Source organism: Amblyomma americanum, chromosome 8 (genome assembly GCF_052857255.1).
Source record: "Amblyomma americanum isolate KBUSLIRL-KWMA chromosome 8, ASM5285725v1, whole genome shotgun sequence".
Classification (NCBI taxonomy): Eukaryota; Metazoa; Arthropoda; class Arachnida; order Ixodida; family Ixodidae; genus Amblyomma; species Amblyomma americanum.
The window spans coordinates 7,534,729-7,551,715 of NC_135504.1; the positions used below are offsets into that span (position 1 = coordinate 7,534,729).

General features: G+C 44.5%; 2 protein-coding genes across 2 annotated transcripts in view; one reads left to right on the plus strand and one right to left on the minus strand.

The window, feature by feature from the left end:
* Positions 1-52: 52 nt before the first annotated feature.
* COX6B (Cytochrome c oxidase subunit 6B) lies at positions 53-6,177 on the plus strand. Its single transcript, XM_077633750.1, has 4 exons — positions 53-176; positions 491-574; positions 1,184-1,298; positions 6,039-6,177. Exons 2-4 carry the CDS (start codon positions 507-509, stop codon positions 6,090-6,092), a joined length of 237 nt encoding a protein of 78 aa, XP_077489876.1. The 5' UTR covers positions 53-176; positions 491-506; the 3' UTR covers positions 6,093-6,177.
* A 929-nt stretch (positions 6,178-7,106) lies between these two features.
* The window catches only part of LOC144101690 (uncharacterized), a 56,327-nt gene continuing 46,446 nt past the window's right edge, over positions 7,107-16,987 (minus strand). Inside the window, exons 5-6 of the mRNA XM_077634823.1 lie at positions 10,799-10,947; positions 7,107-7,337 (exon numbers count right to left, since the gene is read on the minus strand). Coding sequence (XP_077490949.1) covers positions 7,247-7,337; positions 10,799-10,947 — 240 coding nt within the window. The 3' untranslated portion in view covers positions 7,107-7,246. The remainder of the gene's footprint in view (positions 7,338-10,798; positions 10,948-16,987) is intronic.

Here is a 16,987-nt window from a genome sequence, read left to right on the forward strand (position 1 = left end):
TTTTTGTAAAGGTTGCCACTTTGTGCCAGATTCAGCGATGGTGACAAATTTGCTCGCGTGTGAGAGCCGAAGCCGCTTTATTGGCTCCGAAGCAACCGGAGACCGGAGCCTATCCAATCCGTAACTGACTCGAGGAGGAGTTTGCAGAGTTGTTGCCTTCGTTCGACCTTTCAAGGGTAAGCTGTTCTGCCTGTTCTACTGCAACTTAATCGTCTCTTGAGGACCTGTAATCGTAGCTTGTGCGTGCCTTTATTAGCAAGAATTAGGTTTGATTTGCGCATCGTCGTCCTAAGAAATTTCGAAGGTGACTGGCGCGGGGTTAGGCTTCAGCGAATTGAGGGGAGTTTCGTCGTGGGGTCGCAGTTCTGTTTGATGCATTTCTAGACGCGATTAACGCAGCGAGAATGTCTGCATTTTACTGCTTTAATGTGAATGAGGCCTGCACTGTGAAGGTCAAGAATGTGATTCAAACGACGTCTGCCTTTTGCAGGACTCCCGGTTCCGGCATGGCTGAAAAAGTGGTGCTGAAGACCGTTCCGTTCGATCCCAGGTTCCCGAACACAAACCAGACGAGGTTAGTTTGTCAATTGAGCATTCTTGTACTGACTGTTGGATCTGTACTGTGATCGCTGTGAAATTTAGATCGCACCGCGATAATCGCGTGTAGCGGTTTCAGTGTTGGATTCGCTTTAGTTCCTTGTTGATGTGGAACGCCGAATTCTGCTACATTATCTTTACACTCTGACTCGCATTAATTTTGCTGTTGGCTCTCTGTTTTCAATTTACTGCGGAAGATTGGCGATCATCGCATAACAGCATTGTGGATTGTCGGTAGCTGCAAGAGAAATTCCGAAACGAAGTGGTTTTGGAAAAAAAAAATTCTGCGTGGTCTTCATAAATTGCGGCTACGAAGCTTTGTGGTGCTGCAGGTCCCATATTTATAGTGCGCAAACAGCAGCGTTTATTCATTCGCGGTTAAATAAAAAGTCACTTGAAACTAATTGCTGATACTACAAACTTACCTTCGCACAAGTGCTTAAGTTTCTTGCAGGTTATTAGACTGATTTTTTCGCTGAAATTTTGGCTAAGGGTTAATCGAACGTTTGGCTGTCTTATGATCGCAATGGGCAGTTTTATTTTGAGTTTGTTTTTGCAATGCCAATTCTGTGGTTTTGTGCGTCAGGAACTGCTGGCAGAACTATGTCGACTTCCACCGCTGCGAGAAGGTCAAAGGAGAAGGCTACGAGCCGTGCCAGTACTTCAAGCGGATCTACAAGGCACTCTGCCCGAACGCCTGGGTGAGGCACGGTTCTGCTTGTAGTCAACCTTTACTGTGTACTTAATTCTATCTGAAAAAAAAAAAAAAACGATATTAGAGTGTTAGAAGCAAAATATAATTGGTGTGGCCGAGAGTCAGATGGAGTGACGAGATTGAGAAATATGCTGGAATGTAGCAGCCTCAGCTGGTGCAAAAAGGGTAATATTGGGTGTCATTGGGAAAGGCATTTCTTTACCTTAGTGGTGGCTTGTGGATAGAGCATCTGCCTCGCATGTGGGAGGTGCAAGTTTTGATCCCCAGGGCTGTCCGGCACTCGCTGGTTGTCCAGAGGGTACAAGCTTTCCTCTGTACTCCTGCTCGGCTCCTGTGTAATGATATGCTTGGAAAATGGGCCTTCGACCCCGACTTGGGTAGACCAGAATTCCTTGTAGCATGGCACTCTTTGGCCAAAGCTGCCCTTGAGCCATAAAAAATCACTGAAGGTTTTTATTTGGAGTGGATGGAACTCATCTGATGATGATGATGATGATAGTTATGAGAAAGTTGATTTCAGAGGTCTGGTTTGGTTTATGGGGGTTTAACGTCCCAAAGCAAGTCAGGCTATGAGAGACGCCGTAGTGAAGGGCTTCGGAAATTTCGACCACCTGGGGATCTTTAACGTGCACTGACATCGCACAGCACACGGGCCTCTAGAATTTCGCCTCCATCGAAATTCGACTACTGCGGCCGGGATCGAACCCGCGTCTTTCGGGCCAGCAGCCGAGCGCCATAACCCCCCAGCCACCGCAGCGACTTGATTTCAGAGGGTAAAAACAGCTGTGGTTATGCAGGAGCCAGCTATTGTGCTGCAGCTTTTGAAGGTGGCCTGTGAGCAAAAGGAGAAAAGCATTGAGAAAATAGATGCTGACCTTTATTTGCTTGGGAATAAGTGCCGTGACCAGAGTTGGCATGTTTCAGTGTCAGTCAATCCGAGAGGGAAGCAGTGCAGATTTCACAAGGATGGGAACAGTATCAAATGGCAAGCATATAGTCCTGATTAAAAGATTCTGGTGTGCATAGTTTTTCACGCATATCCACTTGGTGTAACTGCCCTTACTGTGCACTACCTTTGCCCTTGGTGTCGGGCGTTTGTTGAAAACGTCTCACTATGCCACCCTCAGCATACAGGGGTTGCATGCTAACATTTACAAACTCCTGTACTTGCTCAGTTCATTTTACAACATTTGTTGCAATAAGTTGTGCTTATTGTGCTTCGTGGGGCAAGGTGGCAGTCGTGTTGAGGCAAGTGTGGTGTCATTGGGAAAGGCATTTCTTTTCCACTTATGCAGTGTAGGTTATTTGTTGCACTTCGTGCGTGTTACCACATTTCAGTTGTCACTTTTAGCTGACTGGCCAGAGAGTGCCGTCAGTAAAAAGGCATGCACTTATATTGGAGATAACATGGCTTATCTGTCAAGCCATATATCCTGTGGGCACTCTGTTTGGCACACTTTGTTCGTTCGGCACCTTAGCTGCTTATGAGCCATAAAACCAAACAATACTTTTGGAGATACATACTTGCGTGTTCTTTCAGCTTTGCCTGGTGTTTTTTAATTGTGAATTTGACTTAAGGTTGGGGCCATTTCCTGTTTATTGCTCCAGCCGTCACCTGCTGCAATAAGGCCTTCTGTAGTAATGGTGGCAGTGCCTTTTGCACTAGCTAGAATAAATCTGTCTAGTTGACTTTTATTAATTCTGGCCTGCTGGAGCATGTAAAATTAGTTGGAAATAAACGATGTGATGGTTTTCAATGCTTTACACCTTTTTTTGCTTGTAATCTTTCTTTGGTTGGGTTTTGTATTTACATTTGCCTTTTCAAACAGTCTCTCAGTGCTGAGTGGTGTTACCAGTCTTCATGATCAATTTCTCATTAAATTCTTCTCCCCCCTCACAGCACCAATTTGACTTTGGCCAGTCTACCGATCTTAACTTACATAACTACATGATTCAGTCTTAAAGGCGATGACCTGGAAGTTATGGCTGTGTATTTGTTAGATGCAGTAAGTGTCGCCACCTTCCCTTGTATCTCACTAATGTAGGCTCAGAAGCCGTCTCTATCTGACCTGAAAGCTTAACAAGCACACAAGGGAGATTGTGGGTAAAGAGCATGGAATTAATTGTGATCATAAAACAGCAAAAGGCAGAAAAATGAAAAAATTGCCAGGATGATCATGAAACCCGATGAGAGAGAAAGCTTCGATAGCAATAGGGTTTGCCCTTGATAATTACTCTGGTGCTATTACTCTAAGCTAAGGCTTCACAGGCACCGCAGAATTTTTCTGGAGGGGGATGGTGGGTAAAGGTAGGGTTGGGATGCTGTTCAAGGGTTGCGGTGTGCGAGTGGACTGCCCCCTAGCTTGAGGGTTGGTGTTGGGAAGTAGGTTGTGCTTTTCGAGGGGAGCTGGCTTTCACACAGTTTATTTCAATTTGTTTTCGCAATTGCTTTTTTGTTCCGCTGCTGTGTTGGGCTCTACTGGGTGGAGGCCTTGTGGAGGTTGAAGGTTTGCGAGTTCGCGATGGTTGGTGCTTCTGGAGGGTAGATTTGAATGAATGGGTGGACGGGTGGTGGATGGTACTTATGGAGGGTGGAGGCTTCACACAGACAGTACCGACATTTTCATTAAGTGCCACTGGTACTGCTGGGCTGCTGTGATGGCTCAGTGGTTATGGTGCTCGGCTGCTGACCCGAAAGACGCTGGTTCGATCCCGGCCGCGGTGGTTGCATTTTGATGGAAGCAAATTGCTAGAGGCCCATGTACTGTGCGATGTCAATGCGCGTTAAAGAACCCAAGGTGGCAGAAATTACCTAGAGCCCTCTAATACAGCGTGGAGATCTCCAGGTAGATAAGACAAGTGGCCAGATAAGATTTCGCCGATTCACATTAGCACGGCCAGGCTACTACTGTACAGTCAAACCTCGTTATAGCGAACAGGTAAAAATTGCAAAATAGTTCATATAGCCAAGATTCGTAATATAAAATTTATTAAACGCACACAAGAGCAATGCAGCTTAGTCAGCGAAGAGATGGCAACTCGGGCAATACTTACTGAGAATTGGAGACACCTTTTCCCAGGTTACAGTGCTGTCTCGAAGGCGCTCACAGAGTTTCCAGACTCCACACACTAAAATCCAAGCGGCAGTTAACTTGGCTTCCCCACATCACAGCCGTGTCACGTAAACCAGTACGTGAGAGCGACAGCTATCGCTGTTCTCGCTTCCTCCATGGCAGCCGACAAGAGCATAGGATGGTTACGGCAAGACTACAGCCGTCCTCGGCACTGCTTACGGGGTGCTGTCGACGGGTGTGAGAGACGTGAATGTGTGTGGACTGCCAGATTACCAACCCGCTCTGTCCACCATAGCTCATTTGGCGCCATGGATTAGAACACTAGGGCGAGATGAAAGCGCGAACCTTGGTGCAAACGCTTCCCGTACCACCGCCAGACATTTGAGCACTGTGGCGAAGCCTGCTGCCTGCGATCCAGTGAGCACCCTTGACATTGGGGAGTTCGGTATATCCATTTTGACAGCCAACCGCTTTCGATATATAAAGAAATTACATGTGTCTGTTAAAAAAAATTTAGGAGGAATTCGATATAGGCAATAATTTGTAATATCAGTGTTCGTTATATTGAGGTTTGACTGCTGATTCCATCGCCAAATGCAGGCCGACATGACTAATCCAATGGTATAGCAGCTTTTGTTGATTAATGCGCTAGGCCGGTAAGGTTAGTTCTACATAGTTTTTAAAATGTAAATGTCAGTGCCACAGTGGTTGGAAATGGTTATGCGGTAACACCAGGATTGGCCAGGTGGGTAAGTACTTTAGGGAACGGTGCACTTAATGCTAGAAACACACAAAAAAAGTTTACAAAATCTGTCTACAAAAGTATGTCAAAAGGACATTTGAAGCTAACTGTTCTGAAAAATATTACTGCAGTCACTAGTTGGTTCCCCTTTGATGATATGAACAGTGCTGAATTTGTGTTGTGATGAAAACACTCCTGGTTATGGAACACGTGCAGAAAAAGTTGTGAATTCACCATGTACAACCCTTTTCGAAAGTAAAAAACTCAAAAGGAAGGGCTTGAAGCTCCAACTTCGGGAGGGGCTCGGACAACAGTTCCTCTTGCCTTCACTGGCGCTGCGGTGGCTCAGTGGCTATGGCGCTCGGCTGCTGAACCAAAAGATGCAGGTTCGATCCTGGCCACGATGGCCACATTTTGATGGAGGCGAAGTGCTGGGGGTCCGTGTTCTGTGCAATGTCCATACACATTAAAGAACCCTAGGTGGTAGAAATTTCCGGAGCTTGTCATAGCCTGAGTCACTTTGGGACGTTAAACCCCCATAAACCAGAAATCATCCTCTTGCCTTCAAGAGACTTGGAATGTTGGTGATGTGTAATTAGCCACACAGCAACAACGTCCAGAAAGCAAATCCTTCGGGCTTTAAACTTCTGATAAAAGGTTGTGCACAGTTGTATACATAGTGCCTGAAAGGGTTAAGCGGTGAGTAGCAGAAGTGGCGGTGGTGGTAGTGATGTAGTGTGAGCATTAGTGTTTGTGTGTGCAAATGAGAGTGGTGATGAATGCATTGTGTATGCACTTGAAACGTGTTGCTAATTTTGTATCTTTTTCCTAAGCACAGCGTATTTATCTGTTTTGATCTTGGTTTGGAAACCAGACTAGAAGTTAATTCTCGCTTATCTTGTTCCTGCAGATCGACAAGTGGGATGAGCAGATAGCAAACAACTGCTTTGCTGGCAAGATTTGAAGTGGTGTTTCCTTCGACATCCATGATGTAGGATTAAATTACAAGAATACAGTTCAAGTGGACCATCCTTGGTGTCCTCATCTCAGCTGTGTGTGTTTATTATTACAGCAATTGCTGTGTGAGAAACAGGGGGGGGGGGGATTGTGATGTTTGTTGGTTGGGATTGTCCAACATGACTAGTTGTGCCCATAAAAAAAAAGCAAAAGTGGCACTCTGGCTTGGGAATCTAAACTTGCCATGGAACCTTTCAGCTCCTTGGGTATACTTCTTGGGTGAGAGTAGGCTGTGCTCAGATATAAGGTACCACCTTAGTCATGAGGCAATAGTCGTACAGTTTTCGCACATCATGTTGCTGTTTTGAAGTGTGTGCTCATTGAATTTGAATCAATTTGTGAATGAATTTTCAGAAGTGCACTTATTGAAAGCAACTATTGCTTTCTTTGTAGGGAGCATAGGAACAAGACCAGTGCATGAATTTGTGCTTTTACTTTCATGGTACCAATAGCACGCGTGGGCTGAAATTATACTGTTGCGGTACATTGCACCAGCATAAAAAAGTAGACACAGTAGAGCTGATATAGTTCTGGAGTAATTATTCCGAAATTGAACAACCTCTTTGCTATGGAATGGTGGCTTGAGAGCAGTGCAAAGCTGTGCATGCATGCAACATGTCTGGATATTACCTTCGTCGGCATATAAAAAACAAAATGCACAAACATGTGCTAGGGCAACTATTGCTGTGCGCCTTCATTGTAATATGTAATAAACAGTCTCGAAGGTGTTTTTTCTGGTGAAGTACTAAAACTGTGGGAAAGTTTTGCCAGCTGGCAAAACAAACTCATTGAATCCTTCATCTCAATTAGCTCTTGTATCGTGTATGCCAGTTTACCAATATCCCTTTAGAGAAAAGTAATATTACTGCAATTGCATGTGCTTGATCATAGTTACAATTTGAGTGATCATGGACATGCCATAGGTGGTTATTGGATGCCAGACACACGAATTCATTTCAACTGCTACCATATTCAGCAAAATGGAATGATGTGGGACCCTTTCACAAGTCAAGATCCTTTGGCAGAGGAGGTGTTGCCTTGGATAGGCCGTTGCAGGTTGCACACCGGGTGGTAACGATTCCAGCCTGCTAGAAGGTGTTCTCATTTGGTTGCCTTCTCCTCTTCAGTTGGCGTGCTGCCTCTGTCTGCTGGGACACTGCTCCCAGCAGGAGCAGTTGTTTGGGAAAGGCACCTGCGAGTTTACATGGCAGCACAAGATAACAGTTTGGAAAGCGTTCATGGTTAGAAAAAGATTCAAATATGGAGTAATTCCTTATTATAATCCACTCGAGCACAGCCAAATGGCTACAGTGGGACGCGATAGATTATTGCGAAGCTTCACAGTTGAAGGAAAAATTTGTCGTGGGCCGTAGATCGAACCTGGGACCACCGCCAGTCCTGGGCAGTCGCTTTACCGGCGAAGCTTTTTAGGACGGCTATCAGATGGCAGAACAAGACCGAATCTGCCTTTTTAACAATATCTGGTGCCCTCTGGGGAGTGGCGAAAATTCGTCTGCTACAGGTTGAAAGCAAACGCTCGTGGGAGACGCAGGCGAACTAGCATGTACTTCACAGCTGCCGCCATCTGCAGCATGTGCCTGGCACTGATATGAAGTGCGCATGCATAAAAGGAGCTGGTGGCTTTCGTTTTAAACCGGTGGAGCTGGAGGAGAAGAGGTGCACAGGGGCCTTGTGAAAAAGGCAGTTTGTTGAACAAAGAAGGATCTGCTCGAGGTTGGGGTTTTTTCTAAATAGAGCTACAAGGAGATGCGGCATGAATACTAGCTGACGATTGTTTAAGATGCTCTTGGCTAAAAGTACCGCGATTTTGGGTATAGGCTTTGCACCCGGTACGTGGTCTGCAGGGTGCAATTTTGGCAATCTGTTAGATTGTCTGCGTCCTGCGCATAGAATCTTGTTGGGTGTTTCGTGCTATAAAGGGAGATTAAAAGAAAGTGTTGTGTAACCGGCGACTATAGATTTCCCGCAAAGATCAAAATTCTAATTTCTAAACATGTATAGCCAGCAGGCACATATATCGGAATTCGCGGTACTTTCTGGCAAAATAATTGTTGCATGTCTGGAAACTTGGAAGAACTCGTGAGGAAACCGGGGCAGTAGACGAGAAATGAAAACCACACAGTACACATTAGAGGTGTACTGACACAAATGCCCACGAACGAGGGACAATGCAAAGAAAAAAAGTTGGAGAGGACACACAAGCTCCGCCTTACGGGTATGACGTGATAGCGCAGTGGGTGAGGCTTTCCATTCTGAGCAGCAGTTTGACACCTTTGAATACATTTGTCATTATTTTCAACTGTTTCAATTAATTGATCAGTGGCACTCTAAATTTTCTTAATTAGCATCATCAGCATTGGCTTTTCATTTTGACACCTTTGAACCCCTTTTTTCATTTCTTTAATTCACTTAATTACAATGATTTCATTAACTCGTCATTGCCTATCACAATTTTTTTACGCAGCCCGCGATTATCGGTCGCCGGTTCGAATAATCCCTCCCGCGAGATAGGTTCCAACTTAACTAGTAAGTCTTTGCTGCACGAAACGCTGAATTGTACACCTTCCGTAACATTCTGCGGCGAACGGCTGGCATGATACAATTTTTTTTATCTAGGCCCCGATTATTTCCGGCCCGCGGTGCCGGCTACGCCGACGGATTTTCGACCAAACGAGCTGTACACCCTGTCGTGTAAAAAAAAGGGCATCCAAAGCAGTATTTTTCATTACCGGCCGCAGTCGAGCCCGGATATTTCGAATTGTTGGCTATATCGAGCACACTGATTATCGCCTTGAAGACCCTGTGTAATAGTATAGGAAGGTCGCACAGTATATCGAACTGCAATTTCACCGGCCGTTCGATATATCGAATAGCGCGCCGCGCCCCTGCAAGTGGCGCTTTGCCTAAAACAGTGTTCCTCGATAACTTCACGCGCGGAAACTGGTCAGATGTGCGTCACTGGGCACCACCTGGGCAACGCTAGCATTGTGACACTGCGGGACACGGTGGACGAGGGGTGTGCTTGAGGGTGGACTTCGGTCTTTTCTATTCACTTTCCGCGCTAAATCGCTGTCATGCGGTGAAGCCAACCTAACTGTGCAAAGCATAACTGCGCGCCCCTCGCTTGCTGCCGAAGGCGCTGCGGAAACGAAGTGTATCTTAACTTAATGAAATTATTCTATTTTTAGTGTGCTAGAAACAGGAGTGGACGTCTTATGATAGGCAGTGGCTAGTTCCAAAGCACTCCGCACGGCTCTAGTGAGAAACAAGCTAGGCCTAGCGACGACTATCGAGGGATGCATTTACATAACGCCGGAACACCGATTCAAGAAAGGCAAAGGTGTCAATAGCGCGGGGGAAATGTATTCTTGATTCTGGGTTACAGATAAGCTCATCTATTTTTGTATAGAATTATCGATATATCGACTTCTCTTTCGCGATCCCGTTCGAGTTCGGTACACTCGGGTTCGACTGTATTGTCGAAACATATGTAAGCAAGACACCAGGAAACATTACTTGCCCCCGCCGCGGTGGCTCAGTGGTTAGGGCGCTCGGTTACTTATCCGGAGTTCCCGGGTTCGAACCTGACCGCGGCGGCTGCGTTTTTATGGTGGCAAAACGGTAAGGCGCCCGTGTGCTGTGCGATGTCAGTGCACGTTAAAGATCCCCAGGTGGTCGAAATTATTCCGGAGCCCTCCACTACGGCACCTCTTTCTTCCTTTCTTCTTTCACTCCCTCCTTTATCCCTTCCCTTACGGCGCGGTTCAAGTGTCCAACTCTATATGAGACAGATACTGCGTCATCCCCCCCCCCCCCCAAAAAAAAAAACAATTATTATTATTATTACGTGCACGGTTGACAGCTTTGGAAGAGATGAATCAGAGTGGAGTTTGTAGTCTCGAGGAAAACGCATTGAACGATGTGAAGGTGCCCTTTGGGGGATCTTTACGAAGCTCGTCGTTTTTAATGATTTGCTTTGCACGAAGACAGCTAGTGTCACGAACATTTGCACAGTGCTCGAAGTCTGTGCTAGCCGCACGCAGAGCCACGGCGTTCCCTTAGCGCCAGCCAGACTCCAACTCTGTGGCACTTCGAGGGCCGTAGCCTTTCAACGTCAGCAACGCCACACAATGGCCGGTGTTGTGGCGTAGGTGAACGGCCCGTATGACGTTCTCGGTGTCGTTCGGTCATCGCTAAATGTGGCTTTGCGTAGATCGCGGATGACACTTTCTCAAAAGATAAAGCGTATTTCCACTTTCCCGCCCAGGTAGCCTTGCTGGCCTAGGCATATCTGGTTCTTTTATTGAAGACATTGGCATATACGCTAAGTGGCCCGTACAGAGCAGGACTCCTACTAGTCCTCCCCGCAACTGCATAGGACCTTCCTGCCTTAGTAAACATTCATTCATTCATTCATTCATTTCGCTCACTGCGACGGCTGTACCGACGTTTACATTAGAGATGACACCCTATTTATATACCTCTGTAGTATACGCTACATTGCAGTTGCATGGAACATGTGGCTTTTGCTGTCGCAGTCCTGTAAAACGAAGGTTCAGGCCGAGGATGCTGTCGCGCCACCTTCAGAGGCGAAAATGTACTAACAGAAAACTATGACAACCTGTAGCGTACCCGACTGCGGTGGAAGCAGTACTGTGCGTGTCGACGCAGGGCTGCTGGAGGTCGCTGCGGCGGAGGGGACTGCTACTCTTGAAGGCGGCGGCTTGCTCGGACGTCGAGGGCTCAGGTCTCGCAGCCGGGTTGTCGGCGCCAGTGGACAGCTGAGATTGAAAAAAAAAATGGCGGACGTTTTATGTTTTAGCGTTGTTAGGATAGATGAGTATTAGGTGCGCTGCAATTTCGGTTTCAGTTCGATGCTGGAATGCGATAGCGGTTTATTCTGGATCCATTGCAGACGGATAGAAGTTGACGACGATATCCAAATCACAGCGCGAGAGACTGCCAGTTAAACACGCGGGATGTTCGGCTGCGGCGATGGCGTAGTTCTATAGAGTGCTTTGGCATAGTGCAGGTGCAGGGCACTGATCTCTAGTGATGCATTACCGGAATTGCTAGTGTTAACGCCCATGTCTATTAACCTGTGAAAACACTAGCACTATCTACAGCTAGTGGAAACTGGTACGACGCGTTCTTGTTTCCTAATGCCCCAGCCTAGTGAGCAATATGGCGGCGCTCAGGTTGTAAAGACCCTATTCTCGAACTCCCGTAGTTGAGGTAATAAAATAAGCAAATAAACAAAATACCTTGTCTAGGGAAGGGTAATTAACTATTTCATTATAGTTTTATTGTATTTTCTATCCTTTTCGTCATCTGCTGAGACGACGCCGCGGCTGTCAATGGCAGTGGAATTGGATAACGGTAAACGAGCAGTTTTGACATTGTATCTGCCTACGGACCACACCCGCAACAACTGCCTGGCTAGGCTGATGATCAGTCTTCTAGACATGCTTTAGAGGTACGCGCATGAATGGGCATTTGTACCAACGGCTGGCCTTCGATATGTTCCCGTACAGCTGTGTGCACGTCGAGGATATTACTGGCTGCATTTTGCGACGATTCATTTTCCTACTTGTTCGTTTGCCTCTTCGTGAGTTGCCCCGCCGTCTTGTAGCATCTGCGCTTGTACATAGCAAGCGACGTCAATTTCCGGCTCTATAGCGAAGACTGGCCCGATCAGTGCCAAGTGATTAAACGAGCGGATTGGGTTGCAGCGGGGACTCCGGAAATATATATATTAGTGGGGACTATCAGGTATAATGTATGTATAACATATAAAAGGTATAATGTCAAATCTGCTCGTTTCCTGAGATTCCACTCCCACCGACTGCGGCGCCGACATCGAGTTTGTTTTGTTATTTATTGCATGTTCATATGTTCAAATATTTATTCAATTTTATTGTTTGTTGATGTATTATTCCTATTTTACACAGTTAAAAGGTGCGTTTGTTAAAGCATATAAAACTTAAATTTAAATGGGCAGCTCTATAAAAATGGACACACGAAGAGTGATGGAATGCGTTAGAAAAAGTTTGCGCACAGTACATTTCAACTACTAGTCATGGCTGATGCAGAAAGGTCTGTCAAACAACGACTTCTGTAGGGACAGGACTGGTTTAGATTACTCAAGAATAATGCTTTACACGACTGGCCACGAAAGAAGCTAGCTCAGCCACTGTGCTATACATTAACAACGTCCTAGAACTGAAGCGTTTGTCAGAAGTCTGATCTGAGTTCAAGCAACTGGAAACTGGGAAACTGCCCCCTCTGGAGAAATGTTGGGGGGATCGGCCGTTGCAGGTTTGGCAAGTTTGTTGCTATGATGCAAAAGTGGGTTAGCAAGATTAGTGAAAGAGGCCAGAAGTAAAACTGTGAGGGGCTTTCGTGCGAAAATCGAGCAGAGCACTCAGAACACAAATAGCAAGCATGACAGAAAATGCAACTAACTGCTTTTAAATGAGTATCGACACCAAATTTCTGTTGCATGTTTTCTTCTTTAGTAATGATGCGTGAAACATTACTATTATATGGTTCACTTCGTGGTAATCACCTAGACCACTAAATAATTTTGAATTGAATTTTTTATCTCACATGTTTCGGTTCCAACAGCCGAATGATCGCTTCTCGCCAAAGGTCGGCATAGGTCACATGAGGCATGAAGAAAACTGAACTATAATCGCTGCACTGACCTATACTGACCTTTGACGTCATAGCCAAAAGCTGGGCTCTTTAAACCGAAACATATGCGGGAAGGAATTCGATTTTAAATTATTTAATGGTCGTATGGGTGAGTACCAAGGGTGATCTATGTCAATTAATGCATTCCGCGTCATTATAAAGAAAAAACGAAACCAAAAATTTGGTTTCTTTACTTCTGTAAAACAAATCGTTGCGTTTTATTCGTTTTTTTTTGTGTTAAAGGTTAATATTTGCATACATGCACATTCAAAGCAATACAAAAACTCATAATTAGCAACTGTCAGCGATGTGGCACAAATTTAGTACCCTATGCGAGTATGCACATTATAACGCACATTTATACGTACATTGGGATAAGCCTATTAGATTTAGTCGGATACAACTTGTCTGCAGTGAAGCTCCGCCCACGTTCAGGGCCTCCGCACAGAATTCCTCCACGACAAAAAGTAGTCCGTTGTTAAAACTTCTCTTGTCACCTAAACAAGAAGCTAATCACGAGAAAAAGTTATAAGCTCTAGAATTTGATTACCTGGCTTATTTAATAAAGTTGAACAATTAAAAAGCTGATTCCTTTGACAGTTGCGATTGGCCAACGGAGTAATACAGGACGCCGCGGACGTGCCCTATTGTTACCAACTGCTGTTTTTTTGTAAAGCTTATCTAACTATGGTAGGATACTACTTAAAAAAAAACAGCAGTTGTTATCACAGGGCCACGGTCCGCGGCGTACTGTATCACTCCGCTGGCCAGTCACAACAATAAACGAAATCAGCTTTTTAATGTTTGACTTTATTAAACAAGCCAAATATCAAAATTCTAGAGCTTATAGCTTTTTTTCTCGTGATTAGCTTCTTGTTAGTTGACAAGAGAAGTTTTAAGAACGGAGTAGTTTTTTGTCGTGGAGAAATTCTGTTCACCGGTGCAGAATGTGGGCGGAGCTTCACAGCAGACTTAAGCTGTATCCGATTATATGGCCTACTTGCCGACAATAGCAAATGATGTGATGACCAGCCAAAGAATAGTTAAGAAATGCTGTCCGAGATTACTATTATTATTGGCTTGTACTCTGCAGTGAAGGATAGCCTAAACCGAATACAAAAGCATTTTTTAAGCCGCCTTGACCGCAAAATGACATTTTGAGAAACATAGCTAAGGTCCTAACTTAAGTGGAGGTTACTGTAAAACATTTTTTTTGCAAGGAAAAGCTACTTAATTAGCGCATACAGGCATATACACAAAGAAAGTATATTAAGCAGTGTCTAAGTGTCTTTGATTACAGCGAGCTGTATAATTATTCAGTTTCCCTTGAGTTTCTACGCTGCTGCACTTGCAGAACGCAATGTATTCAGCGCGACTTTCTTTCAAATAGAAAAAAAAAGGCTCAACTAAAACAGCGCTGTTAATAAAATGCAGAGTACGCTGCTTCGCGCTCACACATTAATGCTAACCGATAACAGTTCGCCGTGTAAAGAGGCCGCCTTACGCGAACGGATAGTGCCTCGGCAACACTGCCTGGTGGGAGTATTCCGCGACTGCCTAGGATAATTACTTGATATCTGCGAGTTCCGCTGCGAACAGATGTTTATCGCTGCACCGCAGGCGCTTCGTTTGCATGCAGAAGAGGTCGAGGTGACTGCTGGGCGTTAGGAATGAATAAATACAGTTTAATGAAGGCATGACTTCGACTCTGAATCCTCTTTAGCAGTGAGAAATCGGCGTATACTTTCCGAAGCACTGCGGATTTTAATCGGATAAAGAATACGTCTTGGTGCGTATCTCTATAAATGAAGCGGTTCCCAGGAGAAGCCTCTGAAATTGTGCCCCTTGAGGAAGGAAGCGATAACCAGACTTATCGTCCCCCCCTCCCCCCTCACACACACACAATTTATCCCCGGGTGGTGAAGTGGAGGTAATGGCTGTACTGAATCTCAAGCCCGTCTATATGAATGGACCTCACGCCTAGACCTTGGAAGGAAAATGTTTTCAGCACAACGAGGGTCAAATTTTCCTGCAAAATAAAAAGTAGTGTAGCAGTGTAGAGATTGCGACACTTATCTGATGTCATTCCCGACTGATAAAGGTAAGCAAATTTCCTTACAAGGAACAGTAATTTTTAGATCCGCAGTCATTGATGTGGTAGATACTGTCAAGGTGTTAGGGGCATATTTTACTTCAACTTTACAATGGAATGATCATGTAAACAGCCTAATCAGCAAACTGAGCTGCATAACTGGAATTTTAAATCGCAACCGCTATGCTCTTCCAAAAAAAAAGTTAAACTAATGGTTTACAACGCTCTCTTTGTCTCCCACCTAAACTACTCTCATTTAGTCTTGGCAACAACAACAAAAACTAATCAGTTGAAGCTTGAAAGGCTACAGAAAAAAAATAGTACGAATAATCTAAAACGTTGAATACACAGCACCGTCTTCATATACCTTTTCTTCGCTTAATTTACTGAAAGTAAAAAATATATACGAATACAAATTATGCAGGCAGTACCGTTTAAGTGTCCAACGAGAGAGTCCAGTTTTCACGGAAATGGCAGAACTAAAACCTAATTATCCCACCTACAGCACCAGAACTCCAAAACGATGGAAAGTTCCAAAATGTCGCACTGCCTATGGACAACAAACACTCCGATATAATCTTCCGCGATTATTGAATGCTGTAGAAAGAGAAGGCACTGATGTATTCAATATGTCTCTTCCAAATATGTACAAATACTTTGCTGCTCATACTCTTTTTTTGTGAATGAACGCAAAGATCTATCCTTATGTTCAATGACATTACATTGTTTGATTTTTGAAAAAATAAGTTTTCCAGGCGTCCAAAACAGTGCTCTATTGAAACTTTTATTTATGCTTATTTTATTGTCTGATGCGATATAGTGCTCTTTTTCTTTTCTCTTTGCAACAAAAAAAAATGTGACATTGTCTTTTGCCCCACTATGCTGCTGTGTACCCTGTAAGGGGGCGGAGGATTTCTCAAGTCGCAAATGTACGGCTTTTCCCTCCGCCTCCTTCCACTTCTATGTGGAAAATAAAGCTTGTATGTATGTATGTATGTATGTATGTATGTATGTATGTATGTATGTATGTATGTATGTATGTATGTATGTATGTATGTATGTATGTATGTATGTATGTATGTATGTATGTATGTATGTATGTATGTATGTATGTATGTATGTATGTATGTATGTATGTATGTATGTATGTATGTATGTATGTATGTATGTATGTATGTATGTATGTATGTATGTATGTATGTATGTATGCATGCATGCATGCATGCATGCATGTATGTATGTATGTATGTATGTATGTATGTATGTATGTATGTATGTATGTATGTATGTGTGTGTGTGTGTATGTATGTATGTATGTATGTATGTTCTACCACTTTTCCTGCGGAAAAATATGGTCTTATACGTGCAGTCCCCAAAGTTGTCTTCCAGTACATTTACACACGCCTCTTCTACACCCTGATTACGCAATGCCTGCATGACGGCTGACGTGTAGACTAAATCAAATGCCTTTTCGTTATCTGTGAAGGCTTTAGAATCCAGTTGCTTATATTCTGCTCATTTTTTTTTCTGGCCTAATATCTGCTGTGAATGCGACCTAATGTCGAGCACGCTTTCCGAATACCGTCTATTTATCTTGCTGACTGCACTCTAAGGTCAAGGTTAACGGCAAGTTGAGAAACAGTTATTCACGACTGTATTCCGAAAGTGCGTCTTTCTTAAGAGAACTTGTTGGGCTAGTTGGTAATTTATCATTGTATTTCAAAGGCGCCAAAACCACACACACACGAGAGAAGAGTGTGTGTGTGTTTTTTTGGCGCCTTTGAATTACAATGCCTCTTTCTTGCTCGGCGAAACCCGTATAGAAGGACCTCATGGTCAGAGGTGGTGGTGTTCGGCTCTGAGGTTTTTATCGCGTGTTGCTGGCACCTGATAAATCGCCTCCTGCTGCGGTCAAGCTACGCTGTGCCCTATATTATTCGCCAGCTTCCGGTAGTGCCACTTCCGGTCAGCTGAACTCAGCGCCCTCTATGCAGGAGCTAGCGTGACGCTACGGAAGGCTACGTGATCGACAA